This window comes from Lacerta agilis, chromosome 8 (genome assembly GCF_009819535.1).
Source record: "Lacerta agilis isolate rLacAgi1 chromosome 8, rLacAgi1.pri, whole genome shotgun sequence".
In the NCBI taxonomy this organism is placed as follows: Eukaryota; Metazoa; Chordata; class Lepidosauria; order Squamata; family Lacertidae; genus Lacerta; species Lacerta agilis.
In genome coordinates, this window is record NC_046319.1 from 82189432 (window position 1) to 82210417 (window position 20986).

Here is a 20986-nt window from a genome sequence, read left to right on the forward strand (position 1 = left end):
GCATCCTACGACAAGCGTGTGGCTTGTTTGGAAACTCTCGGTCGCACAAGTACGCCGACAACACCCTCCTGGTTCAAGCTGTATTTTGGGGGGGGGTGCGGGGGCTCATGCCCGGGTCTCTCAAGCGTTAGCTGGTAAAAAGACATTTTTGGAGACCCAAAAATGGATCGAGAGGGTTCCCCTTTACGCCGGCGCCCCCGGTGCAAAGAGCAGAGCACTGCTAAAAACTCGTTTTCCCTGGGAAAGTGGGTCTTTTGAAACCGCCTTCAAGTCTCCAAGGTTGAGGGGGGGGGAGAGACGGGGACGGGGGGGGGCCTTGTCTGTCTCCTGCATTAATTTGGCTGATCCCCTTATTGCACAGCTGGTCTTCGCGAAGAGCCAGACCACCTGTGCCCCCAAACAGGCTCTTCACCATAATGCTTCTATAGTGGGGACAGGATTAGCCCCCAAATTTGTGTGTGTGTGTGTGTTTTTAAAAAACAAGAGATTCTCTTCAGTTTTTTTGAAGAAAGTGCGGTATTTCCCCCGCAGGGACGACGGCGACTTCATTTTTTCCCTTTAAAATATAAAGGGGAAATTTTGCAGGTTAGGATTATGTTGCATGTGTAACAGGAGGAAAGGAAGGGATTGCATTCTCGAATTCCCTTTCAATATCTTATTTGTGCTGCGTGAGTGAGGGTTCTCGTAATTTTTTTCAGGAGATGGGGAGGATTGCACCTCTCGTAACAAAGCTAATATTTTTTGTGCATCGGAGAACAATCCTTAATCCCGTGCTCGTTTTGCAGCTCATTCTCCCAAGGAATTATTTGGTGTGGGGAGCGCAGCAACGCACCGTGTTGCCCGAGATTGTGGGCGATTCCTGCCTGCACAAGTTCTGTGCGTGGAGACAGCATATCAGGAGATAAACTGTCTCCAGGGAGTGGAAGTCCGGGATATAGCGAACCTCGGGATCGAGCCCTTCTCGCTCTAAACCCATTTGAATGTGTGAACAAAGGCTGGCAGGGTGACAGATAAGAACTCCTGGCTGAAATTGTGTGAGACTGCGATGTTTGTCTTCAATTCAGCTCTGCAAAACTCCACCCCGAATCCTTAATATATTGTAAGCTATTTATTGCAACCTTTAAATATATATATATATGAACGTTATTTCTGATATTTGGAACCATATATTTCTCCCCTCCCTCCTTTTTATAGAAGTGCATAAAAGGTTCTTAGTTTATCTGCTAACTTTAAAAATTGAAAAAGCCAACGTCTGCCTTAATTTGGTGTGTGTCGGGGGAATATTCAATTATTAATTTATTGCTCGTTTTTTTACTTATTATTTATAGAGTTGTCTCTCTCTTTCCCCTTTCGTTAACGGGTTTCTGTGTTAATCAGAACGACTTTTAAAATGGGCGCACCTGCGTTTCCGGTCTGATCCTGTCGTAATAAAGTCTGTCTAATTTTAAACTCTCACGTCTTGATTTTTTTTTTAAAAAAAAATAAAAACCTCACTCTGAACCTGCTAGAACCTACTAAGGGTGCTCAGGCAGACTGGAAAGCCCACAATGAAGGTAAATATGGATGAACTTTTTGAGCTTTTAGCTTTTCTTCATTTTTAGCTGCATCTTAGGGTCTTTATTTGCAAGCTTAAAAGGCGGGATAAAGGGTAAAGGGACCCCTGACCGTTAGGTCCAGTCGCGGACGACTCTGGGGTTGCGGCGCTCATCAGGGAGAAATGCAAAGTACTACACTTGGGCAAAAAAAATAAGGAAAGGCGCAAATACAGGATGGGTGACACCTGGCTTGAGAGCAGTACATGGGAAAAGGATCTAGGAGTCTTGGAAGGCCACAAACTTGACATGAGTCAACAGTGTGATGCAGCAGCTAAAAAAGCCAATGCAATTCTGGGCTGCATCAATAGGAGTATAGCATCTAGATCAAGGGAAGTAATAGTACCACTGTATTCCGCTCTGGTCAGACCTCACCTGGAATACTGTGTCCAGTTCTGGGCACCACAGTTCAAGAAGGATACTGACAAGCTGGAACGTGTCCAGAGGAGGGCAACCAAAATGGTCAATGGCCAGGAAACAATGCCTTATGAGGAACGGCTTAGGGAGCTGGGTATGTTTAGCCTGGAGAAGAGAAGGTTAAGGGGTGATATGATAGCCATGTTCAAATATATAAAAGGATGTCATATGGAGGAGGGAGAAAGGTTGTTTTCTGCTGCTCCAGAGAAGCGGACACGGGGCAATGGATTCAAACTACACGGGGCAATGGATTCAAACTACAAGAAAGAAGATTCCACCTAAACATTAGGAAGAACTTCCTGACAGTAAGAGCTGTTGGACAGTGGAATTGGCTGCCAAGGAGTGTGGTGGAGTCTCCTTCTTTGGAGGTCTTAAAGCGGAGGCTTGACAGCCATCTGTCAGGAATGCTTTGATGGTGTTTCCTGCTTGGCAGGGGGTTGGACTGGATGGCCCTTGGGGTCTCTTCCAACTCTAGGATTCTATGATCTTGCTTTACTGGCCGAGGGAGCCGGTGTACAGCTTCTGGATCATGTGGCCAGCATGACTAAGCCGCTTCTGGCGAACCAGAGCAGCGCACGGAAACGCCGTTTACCTTCCCGCCTGAGCGGTACCTATTTATCTACTTGCACTTTGACGTGCTTTCGAACTGCTAAGTGGGCAGGAGCTGGGACCGAGCAACGGGAGCTCACCCTGTCGTGGGGATTCGAACCGCTGACCTTCTGATCGGCAAGCCCTAGATAATGAATTAAGAAGTATCAGCATTCTTCCATCAAATCCAACCCTGTGAGAGTTGGGCATCGTGCAAGGCGAGCGTCTCACCTGTGGAGAATCTGTGCGACACCCCACCCTTTGAAAAAAAACCCACTCTTTTTTCCGCCTCCAGCCACACTGTAAGATTCTGTGCATTTTCTCCAGGCCTGGCTGGCTGCTTCTTTGAAACCATAACAGATGTTCGGGGGTTTGCAGTGGGCTTTCCCAGCGATCCATCACCCTGCCCTGCCCCCCCCCTCTTTTTTTTGCGAGAACAAAAGGCATGCTTGTTTTAATTTTTTGTTAAAAGAAAGAATCGCCGTCCCCCCTGATGTCAGGCTTCCCAGAGATTCTCAAGCCCCCCCTTGCGCACACCCCCGGCCCGCCTCTCTGCCCCCGCAACAGTGCACAGCCTTACGGGAATGGCCCCAGATCACAAAAGCCCCACAGGCAGTCTGTTAGAGGTGGGGTTCAATGGGTCGACCCCCCCCCTAAAACACCCTCACCCTAGACAACTGATCCCCGTAAGCAGGGCTGAATCGCCAGGGTTGACTGCGATCTCAGAGATGAAAAGGAAAACACATTACTAAGAGATCTAGTTATTAGGAGATCTATTGTGTGAGGGCTGTTCTGTGCCGGATTTACATATAAGCTAAACAAGCTCTAGCTTGGGACCCCACTCTCTTGGGCCGCCCCCCAAAAAATGAAAGGGGAAAAAAACCTGGATGTACAGGTGAAACTCGAAAAATTAGAATATCGTGGAAAAGTCCATTTATGTAAGCAATTGTATTCATTAGCTACTGGAGTTTAATATATGAGATAGACTCGTGACATGCAAAACGAGATATGCCAAGCCTTTGTTTGTTATAATTGTGATGATTATGGCGCACAGCTGATGAAAACCCCAAAGTTGAAATTGTGAATTTGGGGTTCTCATCAGCTGTACGCCATAACCATCACAATCATCACAAATAAAGGCTTGACATATCTCGCTTTGCATGTCACGAGTCTATCTCATATATTAGTTTCACCTTTTAAGTTGAATTACTGAAAGAAACGAACCTTTCCACGATATTCTGATTTTTCGAGTTTCACCTGTACATTTCCAAAATATAAGATAAAAAATAAAACCTACCTACGGCAACCATGTTTTGCAGACTCTCCTTCCTCGGAAGTTTCTCAGCAGAGGTTGGGTGGCCATCTGCCATGGATACTTTAGCTGAGATTCCTGCATTTCGGGGGTTGGTCTAGATGGCCTTTGGGGGTCCCCTTCCAACTCTACAATTCTGATTCTATGAAAGCTCAATGGGCAACGGGAGGAGCCCCAGTCCTCGACAGCAGAGCTCTGCAGGAAGTGCCGGATTCACGTATAAGTTAAACAAGCTCTAGCTTAGGGCCCCACTCTCTTAGGGGCCCCAAAAAAATTAAAGGAAAAAAAACCCTGGGTGTACATTTCCAAAATATAAGATAAAAAAGAAATAAACTAAAACCTACATACAGCAACAGTGTTTTGCGTTGTGTAGGCTCCTATGATGTAAGTCAGGGGCCCCGCCTGCTCCCCAAAATATCACTTGTTTGCTCCTTTCTATATATAGGGTGCCTACATTCTGCATGGACTGGTTGCATGAAAACGTGCGCAAATGGCTTGAGATACCTATGAGGTCCATAAATTACCATATAGCATATGTTCAACACAAAAAACAACGACCATTTGTTGTCAGCAAAGGACAGCTGGACATATAAAGGGCCCCGTTACCTTCAGGAGCTTAGGGCCTCACCAAATCTCAATCCGGTCATGGGACTGTTAACAAGCAGCAGGGACCCCTCAAGATCATCCATCTGGACCCCCGAATGTCATGGGGAACTTGCACCTGAACTGCTAAAAGGTTAGCCTACAGTAGCACGGGTCTCCGGTTTTCCTGAAGTTGAAGGCACTTCCCGATATCCTGTTGTCGGTGGGAATGTTAAAACGGCGTTTCCCATCATTTCCCTTCTTGTATTTTTAATATTTTTGTGGGAAGCCGCCCAGAACGGCTGGGGAAACCCAGCCAGATGGGCGGGGTATAAATAATAAATTATTATTATTATTATTATTATTATTATTATTATTATTATTGCAGAAACTCTGATCTTTTGGTGATGGCAACCAACTTGGAGGTTTTTTTTTAATAATAAACTTATTAATCAAAATACACACTTACATATACAAACATATACACATAGAACAAATACACATTTAACACACCTACACATATAGATCTAATTCCAAAAACTTGGAGGGTTTTTAAAGTGGAAAGGACAATTTTTTGGAGGAGAGGGCTATCGGTGGCTTCTAGCCAGGACGGCTCTCCGTCGATAGCCCACTCCTCATACTTCCCCCCCCAGATAATTTTTCTTGATTTTAAATAAAACGCAAGCATGAATATAGCATAACACAAACATAAATATAACATAACACAATTTTTTTCAAACTAATCGACCTCCCTTCTTCCATATTATGTCTTCCTTACATCATTCTTATATTCCACACAATTAATTCATTTCATCACATTTTAAATTCATTTTTCTCTAACATTTTAACAAAAATATTGTCTGTCATCTTAATTTTATTCATTCTGTCGTAACTGTTCTTTCACCCTATGAGATCAACGTCATTCTTTTACGATTTACACACCTTGTCTGGATATTCTATAAACCTTCCCCATTCATTTCGAAATGTTTCATCTCCCTGTTGTCTGACTCTCATTGTCATTCTCGCAATTTCCATATATTCCGTAATTTTTGTTGCCATTGCTGCACCGTTGCTCTGTCTTTTGTTTCCAGACCTGTGCCAGCAAGACCTGTGCCAGTCGTGACGTACATAAAAAAAATTTGGTCGCACTTCCTTATTTCATTTCCTACTATTCCTAGCAGGAATGCCTCCGTTTTTTTCTTAAACATATATCTAAATGGCAGAAAGTGAGGAGGAATTAAAGAACCTTTTAATGAGGGTGAAAGAGGAGAGCGCTAAATATGGTCTGAAGCTCAACATCAAAAAAACTAAGATCATGGCCACTGGTCCCATCACCTCCTGGCAAATAGAAGGGGAAGAAATGGAGGCAGTGAGAGATTTCACTTTCTTGGGCTCCATGATCACTGCAGATGGTGACAGCAGTCACGAAATTAGAAGACGCCTGCTTCTTGGGAGAAAAGCAATGACAAACCTAGACAGCATCTTAAAAAGCAGAGACATCACCTTGCCGACAAAGGTCCGTATAGTTAAAGGTATGGTTTTCCCAGTAGTGATGTATGGAAGTGAGAGCTGGACCATAAAGAAGACTGATCGCCGAAGAATGGATGCTTTTGAATTATGGTGCTGGAGGAGACTCTTGAGAGTCCCATGGACTGAAAGAAGATCAAACCTATCCATTCTCAAAGAAATCAGCCCTGAGTGCTCACTAGAAGGGCAGATCCTGAAGCTGAGGCTCCGGTACTTTGGCCACCTCATGAGAAGGGAAGACTCCCTGGAAAAGACCCTGATGTTGGGAAAGATGGAGGGCACAAGGAGAAGGGGACGACAGAGGATGAGATGGTTGGACAGTGTTCTCGAAGCTACTAACATGAGTTTGGCCAAACTGCAGGAGGCAGTGGAGGATAGGGGTGCCTGGCGTGCTCTGGTCCATGGGGTCACGAAGAGTCGGACACGACTGAATGACTGAACAACAACAACAATATTATACCCGATGTCCATTGCCCATCTTATCCTGACACTCTTGATCTCTTCATCTTTCATATTCCATTTGCCCACTCCTCATCCTAATACAGAGTTTCCCCTCTCCCAAAATAGGCCGGTTGCAACCGTTGCATGCGCCACCCATGTCTTTCCTAAGCTGTTGCAGATCCTGTTTGGGGAACCAAAGCGTCCACACCCTTCCCTTAATCCTCCTTCTTAACTGGGTCACCGGAAAGTTGACTGGAGCCTGGGTACACACCCCTAAACCTTCCAACGACATTAGGAGAGCCTTCTCTCCATCACAGAGCTATGGGCCCTGTAGTTCACCCCTCACGGAACTACAATTCCCAGAAACCCTTTTTAGAAACACCCTACAGTGTCCAGAATTCTTTGAGGGGAGAAATGGGCTTTAGGTCTGCTTTAAAGGGCAATGACTCCGGTGGCAGATGTTTTGATAACAGGTTGTCCTCTCGAGGCTCTTTAAATGCCAAAGGGGGGTGGGGGGTGCATCTGAGCTGCAGGCCTTGAACTCAGGTGTGTGTTCAGGATGAACCGGAGCCGAATCCAGAGTGTAAAAAAAAAAAAAAAGTCGTTGCTCTTGCTGCAACAAAATGTTGCAGTGCTAAGAGGGGGTGTGCTTCTGCGCAGGGCTTCAACCATCCTGAAAAAGGAGCTTTGTCTTGCGGCGCTGAGGCTGGTGGGGTAAAGGGTAGGAGGACAGCCCTGGTTGTAAGACTGTAAGAAGAAAGTGCTGGATCAGGCAGGCCAGCGGCTTAGCTAGTCCGGTATCCTGTTCTCACAGCTGCCCCAATGGGAATCCTGCGAGCGGGATTCGAACGCAAGTCTTGCTGCGGTCCCCGGCAACTGGTCTTCAGAAGCACTGCTGCCTCCGAAGCAGGATACAGAGCATAGCCTTTGGGGTGTCCATCCATAACTTTCGTGTCCATAATAGCACATCCTGGCTTCATCCTGGCCATTGGCATACAATTGTTGGGCTGTGTGTGTACACAAGGTTTCTCTCTCTTTCAATTTGCAAGATTGCATGCTTCTGCACATCTGGGACGTCCTTCAGGTATGTAGAAAACAACCCCCCCTAGTTGTGGCTGACCCCATTTTGGTTCCAAAATGATTGGCACTCGACCAGCTGAGTTTGCTGTTAGAAGGGATGGTGGCTGGCTTGGCATCTCAACCTCCGTGGCTGGCCAGACGATGGATGAGCGAGAAACTGGACTTCCGTTCAGCTGGTCAAGAGGGCAGTCTCCTTTCCCCGCTGCACTTGTAGCAGTTCTGGAAGTCCGGACTGCAAATCTCAGCATGTGAAATTCCAGAATAGGGAACCCGATTTCAGTCCAGGATCGCTACCATATACAGTATCAGAGCCCAGAGTCTGGCTTCCCTGCAGTTAGTTAGTTGTAAATGGAATTAAAACCGGGTGTCCACATTTGATACGCTGCTATATACCGGTAATCCAGCAATGTTCTTTCCCGTGGTACGGATCCTTCTCCTTACTCGCAAGGAGTTCAGCGACGTTTCCCAGCACATTAAAAAACGTTCCTTTCACACCTGAAATCGACAGGGCTGACTTCTGAGTAGACGTGGTTCAGATCGCCCTGCGAACCCTCTCCATCGCTCCCTTGGTGAGAGTTTAAGAGCATAAGAACTCGGTCAGTTGCCTATGAGACTCTTAGTCCCGGGGTTGTGGGTTCGAGCCCCACGTTGGGTGAAAGACTACTGCCTTGCAGGGGGTCGGGCTAGATGACCCTCGTGGTCCCTTCCAACTCTACGGTTCTAAGAAGAGGCTCCTGGGTTGGCCCATCTAGTCCAGCATCCTCACAGCGGCCAACCGGATGCGGCTCATAGTTCCTGTGGAACTCACTGCCACCGGAAACAGTGATGGCCACCAACCTAGATGCCTTTAAAAGAGGATTATTATTGGCCCATCTAGTCCAGCATCCTCACAGCGGCCAACCGGGTGCGGCTCATAGTTCCTGTGGAACTCACTGCCACCGGAAACAGTGATGGCCACCAAGCTAGATCGCTTTAAAAGAGGATTATTATTGGCCCATCCAGTCCAGCATCCTCACAGCGGCCAACCGGATGCGGCTCATAGTTCCTGTGGAACTCACTGCCACTGGAAACAGTGATGGCCACCAAGCTAGATCGCTTTAAAAGAGGATTATTATTGGCCCATCTAGTCCAGCATCCTCACAGCGGCCAACCGGATGCGGCGCATAGTTCCTGTGGAACTCACTGCCACCGGAAACAGTGATGGCCACCAACCTAGATGCCTTTAAAAGAGGATTATAGGTCCAAGAGGAGGAAGATGGAGTCCCACCACCCAGACCAGACCCTGGCTCTTTTCTCCCCCTCCTCAAAACCAGCCGGAGGTCAGTCGTCCTTGAGTGCAAATTTGGGCATGGGGCGTGCCTTGGCTTTCCAGGGCTCGTCCAGCCTGATCCTCAGCACGTTGGCGATGACCCACTTCTCCAGCAGGAGGGAGCCCACGAACCAGATGAGGCTGTGCTCTAGGGCCACGAAACCCATGAAGTTGTAGCGGAACCCGCTGAAGTCCCAGGGGCAGGCTCCGAAACAGCCGAGCGCGTAGCCCGCCGAGAACTGCCACAGGTAGATGCAGAGGGTGTAGAGGACGCAGCGGGTGAGGAGGCAGCAGTCGTTCCGCAGCCAGACGTAGACGCGCTCCAGAGCCAGGCCGCAGGTCCCGTAGGCGGAGAAAGAGAGCAAGGTGGTGGCCCCCCGGAAGGCCCAGTCCTCGCCCGAGATGATGGCCGTGAATAGGATTTCCAAGAGGTAGCCGTGGAAGGCGTAGAGGTACGCTCGGCACAGCGGGTTCAGGGGCTCGGGGGCCGTCCCCATGGCTCGCTGCGACCTGCGCGCAAGAAGAGATGGGGGGTCAGAGGGTCGTGGAGATGAAGAGTTGGGAGGGGCCTCCAGGGGCCATCTAGCCCAGGGGTAGGCAACCTAAGGCCCGTGGACCAGATGCGGCCCAATCGCCTTCTCAATCCGGGACAGTCCAGGAATCAGTGTGTTTTTACATGAGTAGAATGTGTCCTTTTATTTTAAATGCATCTCTGGGTTTTTTGTGGGGCAGAGGAATTCGTTCCTTTTTTTTTCTTTTTCAAAATATAGTCTGGCCCCCCACAAAGTCTGAGGGACAATGGACCGGGCCCCCGGCTGAAAAAGTTTGCTGGCCCCTGCCTAAGAGGCACAAAACCCGTAGGAAGACAATTGATTCAGAACTCTGACGGGCAGTGGCTGGGGCAGGCGTGGGCAACTTCAGACCTGGGAGCCAGATGTGGCCCTCCAGGCTTTTCCCAAGTGGCCCTCAGAACACTCCCCAGCCTACGCCCTGCTCTGCAACCCGAGTTTGTTCGGCCCAGAAGTGCCCACACGCCTGGAAAATGCCCCTTGCTTCCTTGGGTGGAGGACAGAATCATAGAGCCGGAAGGGACCCTGAAAATCATCTAGTCCATGGTAGGCAAACTAAGGCCCAGGGGCCGGATCCGGCCCAATCGCCTTCTCAATCCGGCCCACGGAGGGTCTGGGAATGAGCGTGTTTTTACATGAGTAGAATGTGTCCTTTTATTGAAAATGCATCTCTGGGTTGTTAGTGGGGCATAGGAATTCGTTCATATTTCCCCCCAAAAAATATAGTCTGGCCCCCCCACAAGGTCTGAGGGACATTGGACCGGCCCCCTGCTGAAAAAGGTTGCCGACCCCTGCTTTAAAATATCTCCAAGCGATGGTCGTCTGAGCCAGTGCTTGCTAAGGTGCCAGAGGGCTTAGAAAAAAATATTTAAGGAAATATGTTATATCCATTTGGTTCTCAAATGCCTTGGTTCTCAAACTCCGAAAACCCGAAATTAAGTGTTCCAGTTTTCTAACGTTTTTTGGAAGCCATATGTCTGATGCAGCTGTTGGCTGTTGTTTCCGGGGCACCTGCACCGATCAGAAGCCGTGCCTTGGTTTCCGAACATTTCGGAAGTCAAACGGACTTCCGGAACGGATTAGGTTTGGCACTGTTCTTTTTGCTATTTATTTTGCGTTTTCGATTTTGAGGCTTTTTCAGTTAATTTGCTTTTGTGACTGTGTGGAACCCAGTTCAGCTACTGATTGATTGATAGATAGATAGATAGATTGATTGATTGATTGCGTGACTGCGGAAATGGATAAAAGCCCCCCATCCAAACAATGACTATTATCAGTGCAGGTAAGAAAAAAATAATTGTAATTTTTATCATCTACAATACTGTCTTATTTTATAGTACAGTACATTGATTATTGCTTTCATCTTATGAATCAATGGTCTCGTTAGATAGTAGAATTCTTGTTTAATTGCTGTTTTAGGGGTCGTTTTTCAAAGTCTGGAACGGATTAATCCGTTTTGCATTACTTTCTATGGGAGAGCACGCCTTGGTTTTGGAATGCTTTGGTTTTGGAACAGACTTGCGGAACAGATTACCGTATTTTTCCGTCTATAAGACTCCCCCATGTATAAGGCACCCCCTATTTTGGGGGGGCTCTGCTTTAAGAAAATGGGGAGGGGATATATCCGTGTATAAGTCGCCCCCTAATTTTTGACATTATTTTTTAGGGGGGGGGGGAACCTAGTCTTATACACGGAAAAATACGTTTGAGAACGAAAGTACCACTCCACTCATAAAATTTACAATATATGAGCAAACAGAATGCACAGATCTAAGAACATAAGACCAGTCCTGCTGGATGAGGCCAATGTCTCATCCAGCCTGGCAACGTATTCGCACAGTGCTTGAATACCCCCCAAAGTACCTAGGCATCTAGATAGACTGCCTCTGGACCTGGAGGTTCCATAAGGACATAGGAATTTGCTGAACTAGTTTGCACAGTGGCTGGCCAGACGCCTGGCTGGAAAACCCGCAAGCGGGGTTTGAGTACTACAACTCCCATCAGCTACTGCTGGCTCGGGCTCATGGGAGTTGTAGTCCAGAACATCTGGAAAGGCAGCCGGTTGGGGAAGTCCTGAGCTACAGTGCAGCGTATAAAGCTCTCCACATCGCCGTGTTTTGCGACTTGATTGTTGCAACCTTGAGGGCTAGAAGCATGCTGTTTTGCCATTAGTGAAACATGAAAGCTGTGGCTGCCTCCTGGATCCTGCCCAGCTTGCACAGTTGCCTCACCCATTAGACTGCAACACAGCTCTATTGGCTAACCCAGTCTAGGTGGAGCTGCCACAGACTGGTTCCCCAGGATTTCCCACCGGCCGCAATTCAGAAGAATGTTTAGAGAGCTCGCTCGAATCACAGCCCAGGACTCCGTTTCCAGCTGCGGCTGCACACACAAAAAAGGTAAAAGGCAAAGGACCCCTGGACGGTTAAGTCCAGTCAAAGGCGACTCTGGGGTTGCGGTGCTCATCTCGTTTTCAGGCCGAGGGAGCCGGCGTTTGTCCACAGACGGCTTTCCAGGTTATGTGGCCAGCAGGACTAAGCCGCTTCTGGCACAACGGGACACCGTGACGGAAACCAGAGCACACGGAAACGCCGTTTACCTTCCCGCAGCAGCGGTACCTATTTATCTACTTGCACTTTGACGTGCTTTTGAACTGCTAGGTGGGCAGGAGCTGGGACCGAACAACGGGAGCTCACCCCGTCATTGCGGGGATTCGAACCGCCGACCTTCTGATCGGCAAGCCCAAGAGGCTCTGTGGTTTAAGGGAAGCCCACATAAGCAGGAAACAGTCCTTTCCATTTCCAGCCCCCAGGAATGGGTATTCACAGATAGACTTCCTCTGAGAATGGAGGCTCCACTGTGCCCTATCTGTTCACTAGCCATATATTTCTTTCTCTCCTCCATGACTTTGTCCAATCCTCTTTTTAAAGGCATCTAAAAGAGTGACTATCACTAAGGCTGAGCATTCAATGTACGGGCAATTTCTCATTTGTCTGCTTTTAAACCAGCCGCCAAAGGCATACATTTGGCCGGAGTAGCAGTTCAAGTTACTAGACCACATGGCGTAGCCTAAAATGCAAAACCACACTTAAAAAAAAAATAGCCCTCTTCCTATTCTTCATGAACAATATTCACACAAAGGCATGTTGAGGTTTTTAAACAGAGGCTGGCTGCCCATCTGTCAGGATCCTTTTGCCCTACACTCCAGTGGGTTGGGCTGGATGACCCCTGGGGGTCCCTTCCGACGATTCAAAGATTCTATGAGGTCAGGGTTTGGTCCCACCAGCCAGAAGGAACAATGTTGAGAGACTACGATGATGATGACGAGAGAACCCGGAGGCTGAGAGGGAGGCTGGGTCAGAAGGAAAATGAATGGATATTGATTTATTTATCATGATCAACTTTGCATGAACGTTGCCTTTTCATATGTGACAGCGTATTTTTGCAATATTTTGTTTAAGCTGCCTGTCACTCGCTTCAGCTCCCTATACACCACTTAAGAGATGTTTTTAATGTGTCAAGCGGTACAGAAATCAATCGATCAGTTTCACAGCCTCCTGCACTTTCTGCCGCCTCCCGTGCAAACAGTCCAAAAACGAGGTACTTACCCCAGAATTGCTGGTTTCCCCCCCTCCGGTCTTCCTTTCCTCCCTATATTTCTACGTTTTCATATATTTCTAAATGGACCGCAGTGGTCTTGAAGGGTAACAGGGACTTCTCAGAGGCAGAGAACTCCCGGGACCTCTTCCCAGGTCCGGAAGGGAATGATGCCTAGTGGTTGGAGCAGTGAGGCGAGAAGTTCCCGTTCCACGCCCCGATTCGTGGGAGTGGCACTTCCTCCTACGGAGGCTTCGCTTTCCACACCATTTCAAAGGCACGCGTTGATGAGCGTGAGTGAGCACCTATCTATCTCCTGAGCCTAGGGATTAATTAGACGTGTTTTGCAAGGAGGAGCAATTTTTGGGCTCCACTCCTTGGTGTGGCTCCGTGTAAAAACGTTAGCAAACATAAAACTAAGGGGAGGAAAGCCAGGACTTCCTGGATAGCCGGAACATTGGCTGCCAAGGCCTGGAATATTAATCCCTGGTTGGAAATTAGAGAGCGGAAGGAATTCCAAGGGATTATATGCAGGTGAAACTCGAAAAATTAGAATATCGTGGAAAGGTTCGTTTCTTTCAGTAATTCAACTTAAAAAGTGAAACTAATATATGAGATAGACTCATGACATGCAAAGCGAAATATGTCAAGCCTTTATTTGTTATAATTGTGATGATTATGGGGTACAGCTGATGAGAACCCCAAATTCACAATTTCAACTTGGGGTTTTTCATCAGCTGTGTGCCATAATCATCACAATTATAACAAGCAAAGGCTTGACATATCTCGCTTTGCATGTCATGAGTCTATCTCATATATCAAACTCCTGTAGCTAATGAAAACAATTGCTTACATAAATGGACTTTTCCAAGAAGGCTGATCGCTAAAGAATTGATGCTTTTGAATTCTGGTGCTGGAGGAGACTCTTGAGAGTCCCAAGGACTGCAAGAAGATCAAACCTATCCATCCTTAAAGAAATCAGCCCTGAGTGCTCACTGGAAGGGCAGATCCTGAAGTTGAGGCTCCAGTACTTTGGCCACCTCATGAGAAGAGAAGACTCCCTGGAAAAGACCCTGATGTTGGGAAAGATGGAGGGCACAAGGAGAAGGGGACGACAGAGGATGAGATGGTTGGACAGTGTTCTCAAAGCTACTAACATGAGTTTGGCCAAACTGTGGGAGGCAGTGAAGGATAGGCGTGCCTGGTGTGCTCTGGTCCACGGGGTCACGAAGAGTTGGACACGACTGAACGACTGAACAAGTGACCTTGTTGAGAAGAGAAGACTGTCAGGGCTGATTTCCTTAAACATGGAGAAGTTTGATCTTCTTGCAGTCCATGGGACTCTCAACAGTCTCCTCCAGCACCATAATTCAAAAGCATCAATTCTTCGGCGATCAGTCTTCTTTATGGTCCAGTTCTCACTTCCATACATCACTACTGGGAAAACCATAACTTTAACTATACGGACCTTTGTCGGCAAGGTGATGTCTCTGCTTTTTAAGATGCTGTCTAGGTTTGTCATTGCTTTCCTCCCAAGAAGCAGGCATCTTTTAATTTCATGACTGCTGTCACCATCTGCAGTGATCATGGAGCCCAAGAAAGTGAAATCCGCCAGCCCTGCTTATAGCCTTGGGTCAGGTGAGAGGGTTTGCTCTCCTTAACCCTTCCTCTCCCAGGCTGCCTGTTGGGCTCTGTGACTTTGGGCAGTTCCCATGAAATTATGCCTTGGTGGGGTGGGAGCAACGCAGAAAGGCTTTGGGGAGAGGGCTTGAGAATCTCCGGTAGGCGATGGGATTTCCCTCCCCCTTTTAAGAAAGACCTTTTGTTCTTGTTAAAAAAGAGAAGTGGGAAGAGCTCCAAGATGGATGAATGGGAACTTGCCCCCCCACTCCAAATCTCCCTGAAACATCTGCCATAGATTCAAATAAGCCAACACTCAGGATTGGACAAAGTGTACTTTGCTGGGTTTCATACTCACCAACATTTCTCTAATAAAAAGAGGGACGTAGTAAATTAATAATAATAATAATAATAATAATAATAATAATAATAATAATATACCTCACCCATCTGACTGGCTCGCCCCAGCCACTCTCCCAACAGATATAAACCCAAAAATCAAACATTTAAAAACTTCTCTATATAGGGCTGCCTTCAGATGACTTCTAAAGGTTGTGTAGTTATTTATCTACTTGGTTGGGGGGAGGGGGTCGCATAACTCCATACCCTCAAACTTTTCTCCCGTGAAAATAGGGACGTCCTAAGGATGTGGGTTAAACCACAGAGCCTAGGGCTTGCCGATCAGAAGTTCGGCGGTTCGAATCCCCGCAATGACGGGGGGAGCTCCTGTTGCTCAGTCCTAGCTCCTGCCCACCTAGCAGTTCGAAAGCACGTCCAAAGTGCAAGTAGATAAATAGGTACTGCTCTGGCGGGAAGGTAAACGGCATTTCCGTGCACTGCTCTGGTTCGCCAGAAGCGGCTTAGTCATGCCGGCCACATGACCCGGAAGCTGTACGCCGGCTCCCTCGGCCAGTAAAGCGAGATGAGCGCCGCAACCCCAGAGTCGGACACGACTGGACCTAATGGTCAGGGGTCCCTTTACCTTTACCTAAGGAAAAGTGGGACATTCCAGGATCAAATCAGAAACCAGGACAGCTTCTGTAAATCCTGGAAAAGAGGGCCACTTCGAGGGTCTGGGGTTTGTGTGTTTTTGTTCAATTTACATTTCCTTAGCTGTGCCACACACTAAAGTCACAAGAACATAGGAAGAAGCCTGCAGGATCAGGTCTGTGGCCCACGTAGTCCAGTATCCTGTTCTCACAGCGGCCTCCCAGATGCCTCGTCCGAGACGCCCACAATCAGAACCCAATTAATCATAATTATAATAATTACGATCGCGTGCAATCTCTCCTGTTGCAGCGCTTCACCCAGTGGCATGCCGGCACTCCAGATTCCTGAAATGTCTGTTTGCCTGCTTCAGGGTCACAATGCTATTCTTTGCCTTCTGCCCCGAAAATGCAGATTTGATTGATGCACAAAAGTTCTGGCAAAGCGCCGCAGGGTTAAAAGGTGGGGGGGATCGAACGTGCATGTTTTCCTGGCCTGTGTGCACAAGTTGCCTGTGGAAGCTGCAAGCCGAGAGAGCGTGACTCTGCAGAGAAACATTTTTCACAGCCCTTGCAAAACTTCCCGGTGGTCCTGCAAAAACGCATCATCGCTGGACCACCTCGCCTGCTCTCCAAGTGCAGCAACACCACCCTCTGCTGGGCGGCTGGTGAAGCACAGGCAGCCTGCTTGTCGAACTCTCATCCTCGAAGCCCTTTAGACTTTCTCTGATTTTATTTTTAAATGTAGGCTTGGGCAGCAGCGTCGGGAGGGGGGAGGGGGGGCGGTTCGCCCTGGGTTCCAGGGGAGGGGGGAGATGCCACTTGTGCTGGTCCCGCCCCGCCGGCAGGCCCCGAGCTATGGGGCTGCTGCATGCGACCGGCAGATCGTGGGGCTGCCCTCCTCCTGCTGCTTTTTGTGCGGTGGCTTGCAAAGCGAGGTCGCCGTGGAAGCAGCAGGGGTGGGGCAGCCCCGCGAGCCGCCGCTCGCTGCGGGAGCAGCCGCGCTGGCCCGGATGGACTGACTGCGCATGTCTGGATTTCCGGACATGCACAGCCAGTCCTGCCGTGCGTCGTGACGTGTCAGGTTTTCTGGGCACCTTAGAGTTAACGATGCAAGAGGCGTTCTGATCCTGGGAGCCTTGCCCACTGTAATAAGGGCACTTTCCCTTTGCCTAGAAAAGGGGAGGTTTGGTTTCACGTTCCCCTTAGTGCTTTGTTCCAGTGTGCTTACTGCTGAATGTGATTTCGTTGTCTGCTGCAGACATGCGGCTCGAGTCGGTAGGACTTGTGTGTGTGCTACTAAATAAAGCTACAAAATAGAAAATTCTTTTCAGTAGCACCTTAGAGACCAACTGTGTTTGTTCTTGGTATGAGCTTGGTATCTGAAGAAGTGTGCATGCACACGAAAGCTCATACCAAGAACAAACTCAGTTGGTCTCTAAGGTGCTACTGAAAAGAATTTTCCATTTTGTTTCGACTATGGCAGACCAACACGGCTACCCACCTGTAAATAAAGCTACGTTAGTTTAGTAGCACTGGTGTCTGTCGAGTTATTTCACGACACCACGAAGGAGCAGACCCCTCAACAAGCCATCCCGTCCTGCGTTTCACTCTGCTACTGAAGGACGCTCAGGGCGCAGCGAGAAGTGTGCCTGGGCGCCATTGATGTCGGAGAAGACCGTAAAGGTGATTGATTGCAGTGCCGGTCAGCAGCACCACTTGGGTCAAAGGTTTTATGACCCAATACCACAACATGGCATCATAACGCACGTGTCGTGACGTCAGGATGCCCCGCCCCCCAGGGGGCACCCCCACACTGCCGCCCCGGGTGACAGAGAGGCTTCCTACGCCTCTGGGCTTGGGTCGAGTGAGGATGCTTCTAGGTGACCTGCTTATTGAGCACTTGCACTGATTTGTTTATGGGGATACGTAAGATGATGTTGCACAACGCAGGTGATATTTCACGCTTCCCCCATTACTTCCCTTCCTGCAAACAGTCTCGATTTTCAGTCGTGTGTGTTTTATTTGGGTGTTTCGATTGCCACCTCTACCCCCTTACCCCAGCCGTAGGCAAACGGCCCTCCAGATGTTTTGGGACTACAATTCCCATCATCCCTGACCACTGGTCCTGTGAGCTAGCGATGATGGGAGTTGTAGTCCCAAAACATCTGGAGGGCCGAGTTTGCCTACCCCTGCCTTACCCCTTCAAACGATTGCAGCCGCCACCCATGGGACATTTCTCTCCCCTTTTCTGGGTAGTACCATAAGGGTTCCCTGTGTATTTTCTCAGCTGGTGTGAATCAGAAAGGCCCTGGTGGGGAAGTGACAATGTTGACCTGAGAGGATAGGGAGCTGGACTGACCCAGGGCCCAAGCAGGCTGGGGTGGGGTCCTGAGTCACTCCAAACCCTCCACCCTCCTCCAACGTAGCTTCAAGAGCTCCTTCGAGAAGGAACTGGAGGCTGCCCATAGCGGGAGTGCAAATAAGGACCTGAACAGATTAGAGAACTGGGCCAAAGCAAACAAGATGAATTTTAACAGGGAGAAATGTAAAGTACTACACTTGGGCAAAAAAAAAAGATATGAAAGGCACAAATACAGGATGGGTGACACCTGGCTTGAGAGCAGTACATGTGAAAAGGAACTAGGAGTCTTGGTAGACCATCAACTTGACATGAGTCAACAGTGTGATGCAGCAGCTAAAAAAGCCAATGCAATTCTGGGCTGCATCAATAGGAGTATAGCGTCTAGATCAAGGGAGGTAATAGTACCACTGTATTCCGCTCTGGTCAGACCTCACCTGGAATACTGTGTCCAGTTCTGGGCACCACAGTTCAAGAAGGATACTGACAAGCTGGAACGTGTCCAGAGGAGGGCAACCAAAATGGTCCAAGGCCTGGAAACGATGCCTTATGAGGAACGGCTTAGGGAGCTGGGTATGTTTAGCCTGGAGAAGAGAAGGTTAAGGGGGGGGGGTATGATAGCCATGTTCAAATATATCAAAGGATGCCCTATAGAGGAGGGTGAAAGGTTGTTTTCTGCTGCTCCAGAGAAGCGGACACGGAGCAATGGATTCAAACTACAAGAAGGAAGATTCCACCTAAACGTTAGGAAGAACTTCCTGAGAGCAAGAGCTGTTGGTCAGTGGAATTTGCTGCCAAGGAGTGTGGTGGAGTCTCCTTCTTTGGAGGTCTTTAAGCAGAGGCTTGACAGCCATCTGTCAGGAATGCTTTGGTGGTGTTTCCTGCTTGGCAGGGGGTTGGACTGGATGGCCCTTGGGGTCTCTTCCAACTCTAGGATTCTAGGATTCTATGGAGTAAATTGTGTAGGCCAGATTTCCCCAAGCTTCGTTCTCCAGCTGTTTCTGGAGTACAACTCCCATCATCCCTTGCTAGCAGGACCAGTGCCCGGGGATGAATGGGAAGCGTAGTCCAAAAACAGTGACCCAAGGTTGGGAAACCCTGGCGTAGGCACTTTGGGCAAAGGTCGTGGCTTAGTGTTAGAGCATGCATGAAAACCTGGGGAGTTGCTGCCAATCAGAGTAGACAGTACTGAGGTAGAGGGACCAATGGACTGGTTTGCTCTAACGTCGCTTCCTGTGTGTCTATCCCTTTATTCAGAATCAAGAAGAACGGGCATCTTGGTATATTTTTAGGGGACGAGCCGTGAATCAGGGGTGTTGCGACTGCTGTGCTTGCAGGAACAGGACCCAAGTTCATTCCACAGCAGCATATTTATTTAATAAATACAGAAAAAGAAAAAGAAATTCCCAGGCAGGGCTGGAAATGTCTCCCCTCTGAAACCCTTGCACAGCCGGTCTTGACAATACTGAGCTAAACGGACCCGTCTCTTGCCCCCGGCATAAGCTCCCAGTGTTCTTATTCGCTGAGAGACTAGCTCACTGTACAAGGGGGTTGAAATCCTTGCAAGTCTATGATCCCAGGGGGGAGAGCTGCAGCTCAGTGGTTAGAGCATTTGCCCGGCCTGCAGAAGGCTCCCGGGGTCCAATCCGTCCGTTCCCGCGAGACACCTTTCCGCCACGTCTCCAGGATCGCGGCGTTTGCCACCGCCTTCTCACAACAACCCCGTGAGGTAGGTGAAAGCCGGGTGGGGGTGGGGTGGCGTCACCAGAGCTCCAAGGTCACCCGGCGAGCTCCGCGGCTGGTTGGGGGGAAGATTCGAACCCACGGCTCCAACTCAAAGTCAGTTCAGATCAGGCGCTCTTCCCCCCCCCCTCGCCTTGCAAGAAGGGAAAGAAAGGCTCGGGGTATGTTGCAAGGAAGAAGGGAAAGCCTGCTGGATCGGGGCCTGGCCAGCCCAACCAGAGGCCCTCCAGAAACCCAGAAGTGGGACCTGAGTGCGAGGACAACTCTCCCCGCCTGCGGCTTCCGGCCGTGGAGGCAGAGCGCGGCCATCATGGGTGGTGGCCCCCAATAGCCGTCCCTTCCGTCGATTTGTCCAGAGGAAGAAAAGGATGGGGTGTCACTGTCCGGGATCTTGACCTCCCAGGTTCTCATTCTTCCCTGAGTTACCCCGGACTCAGTCGTCTTTCAGTTCGAACCTGGGGAAAGGGCGCCCTTGGGTGCTGCCGGCCGCGTCCAGCCTGAGCCGCAGGGCGTTGCGGATGACGATTTTCTCCAGCAGCAGGGCGCCGACGAACCAGAAGAGGCAGTACTCCAGGGTGACGAGGCCCATGAAGTTGTAGCGGTAGTGGCTGTAGTCCCAGGGGCAGGCGCCGAATCGCCGCAGCGCGTAGCCGGTGGAGAACTCCCAGAGGTAGATGCAGAGGGTGTAGATGGCGCAGCGGGTCACCAGGAAGCTGCGGCCCTTGAGCAGGACGTACAGGCGCTCGAGGGCCAGGCCGCAGGTCCCGTAGATGAAGAGGGCCCAAACGCTGGTCACCCCCTGGAACTTCCAGTCCCGGTCGACCGCAAAGGACCACGCGGCCGTGAACATGACTTCCGAGAAGTAGCCGTGGATGGCGTAGATGTACCAGCGCCAGAAGCGGCTCAGCGGCTCCCCGGGACTCCCCATGGCTGGAGACCTGCGTGGGGCAGATGGGGGACAGGGGTGCATTTGTGAATAATAATAATAATAATAATAATAATAATAATAATACTCGTGTGCAGGTATCAGCAGCTATCAGAAACATCTCAAACCATGCACATCTCATGCACAGGGTGGGGTGTGGGGTGTTGGAAGGTGGTGGGTAGAGTGTGATGAAGATAAGGAAAGTATGATGGAGTGTTTGGTTTTTAAGATGTTGAAAAATGTCTGTAGGTTGTGTATGTTTTGTCGGAAATATGTGTATGTATTATAATTTGAAACATTAAAATAAAGCATTTTTATTTAAAAAAAGAAAAAGAA

General features: G+C 49.0%; 2 protein-coding genes across 2 annotated transcripts; both read right to left on the reverse strand.

Annotated features, from left to right (window-relative positions):
* Positions 1-8769: 8769 nt before the first annotated feature.
* LOC117052488 (transmembrane protein 229b-like) lies at positions 8770-13282 on the reverse strand. The gene is made up of 2 exons (XM_033159466.1): positions 13026-13282; positions 8770-9358 (listed from the first exon to the last, which is right to left on the reverse strand). The coding sequence occupies exon 2, from the start codon at positions 9343-9345 to the stop codon at positions 8860-8862; it is 486 nt and encodes a 161-aa protein (XP_033015357.1). The 5' UTR covers positions 9346-9358; positions 13026-13282; the 3' UTR covers positions 8770-8859.
* Positions 13283-19942: 6660 nt separating this feature from the next.
* On the reverse strand, positions 19943-20670 carry LOC117052489 (transmembrane protein 229B-like). The gene has a single exon (XM_033159467.1). The coding sequence runs from the start codon at positions 20651-20653 to the stop codon at positions 20159-20161; it is 495 nt and encodes a 164-aa protein (XP_033015358.1). The 5' UTR covers positions 20654-20670; the 3' UTR covers positions 19943-20158.
* Positions 20671-20986: the final 316 nt, after the last annotated feature.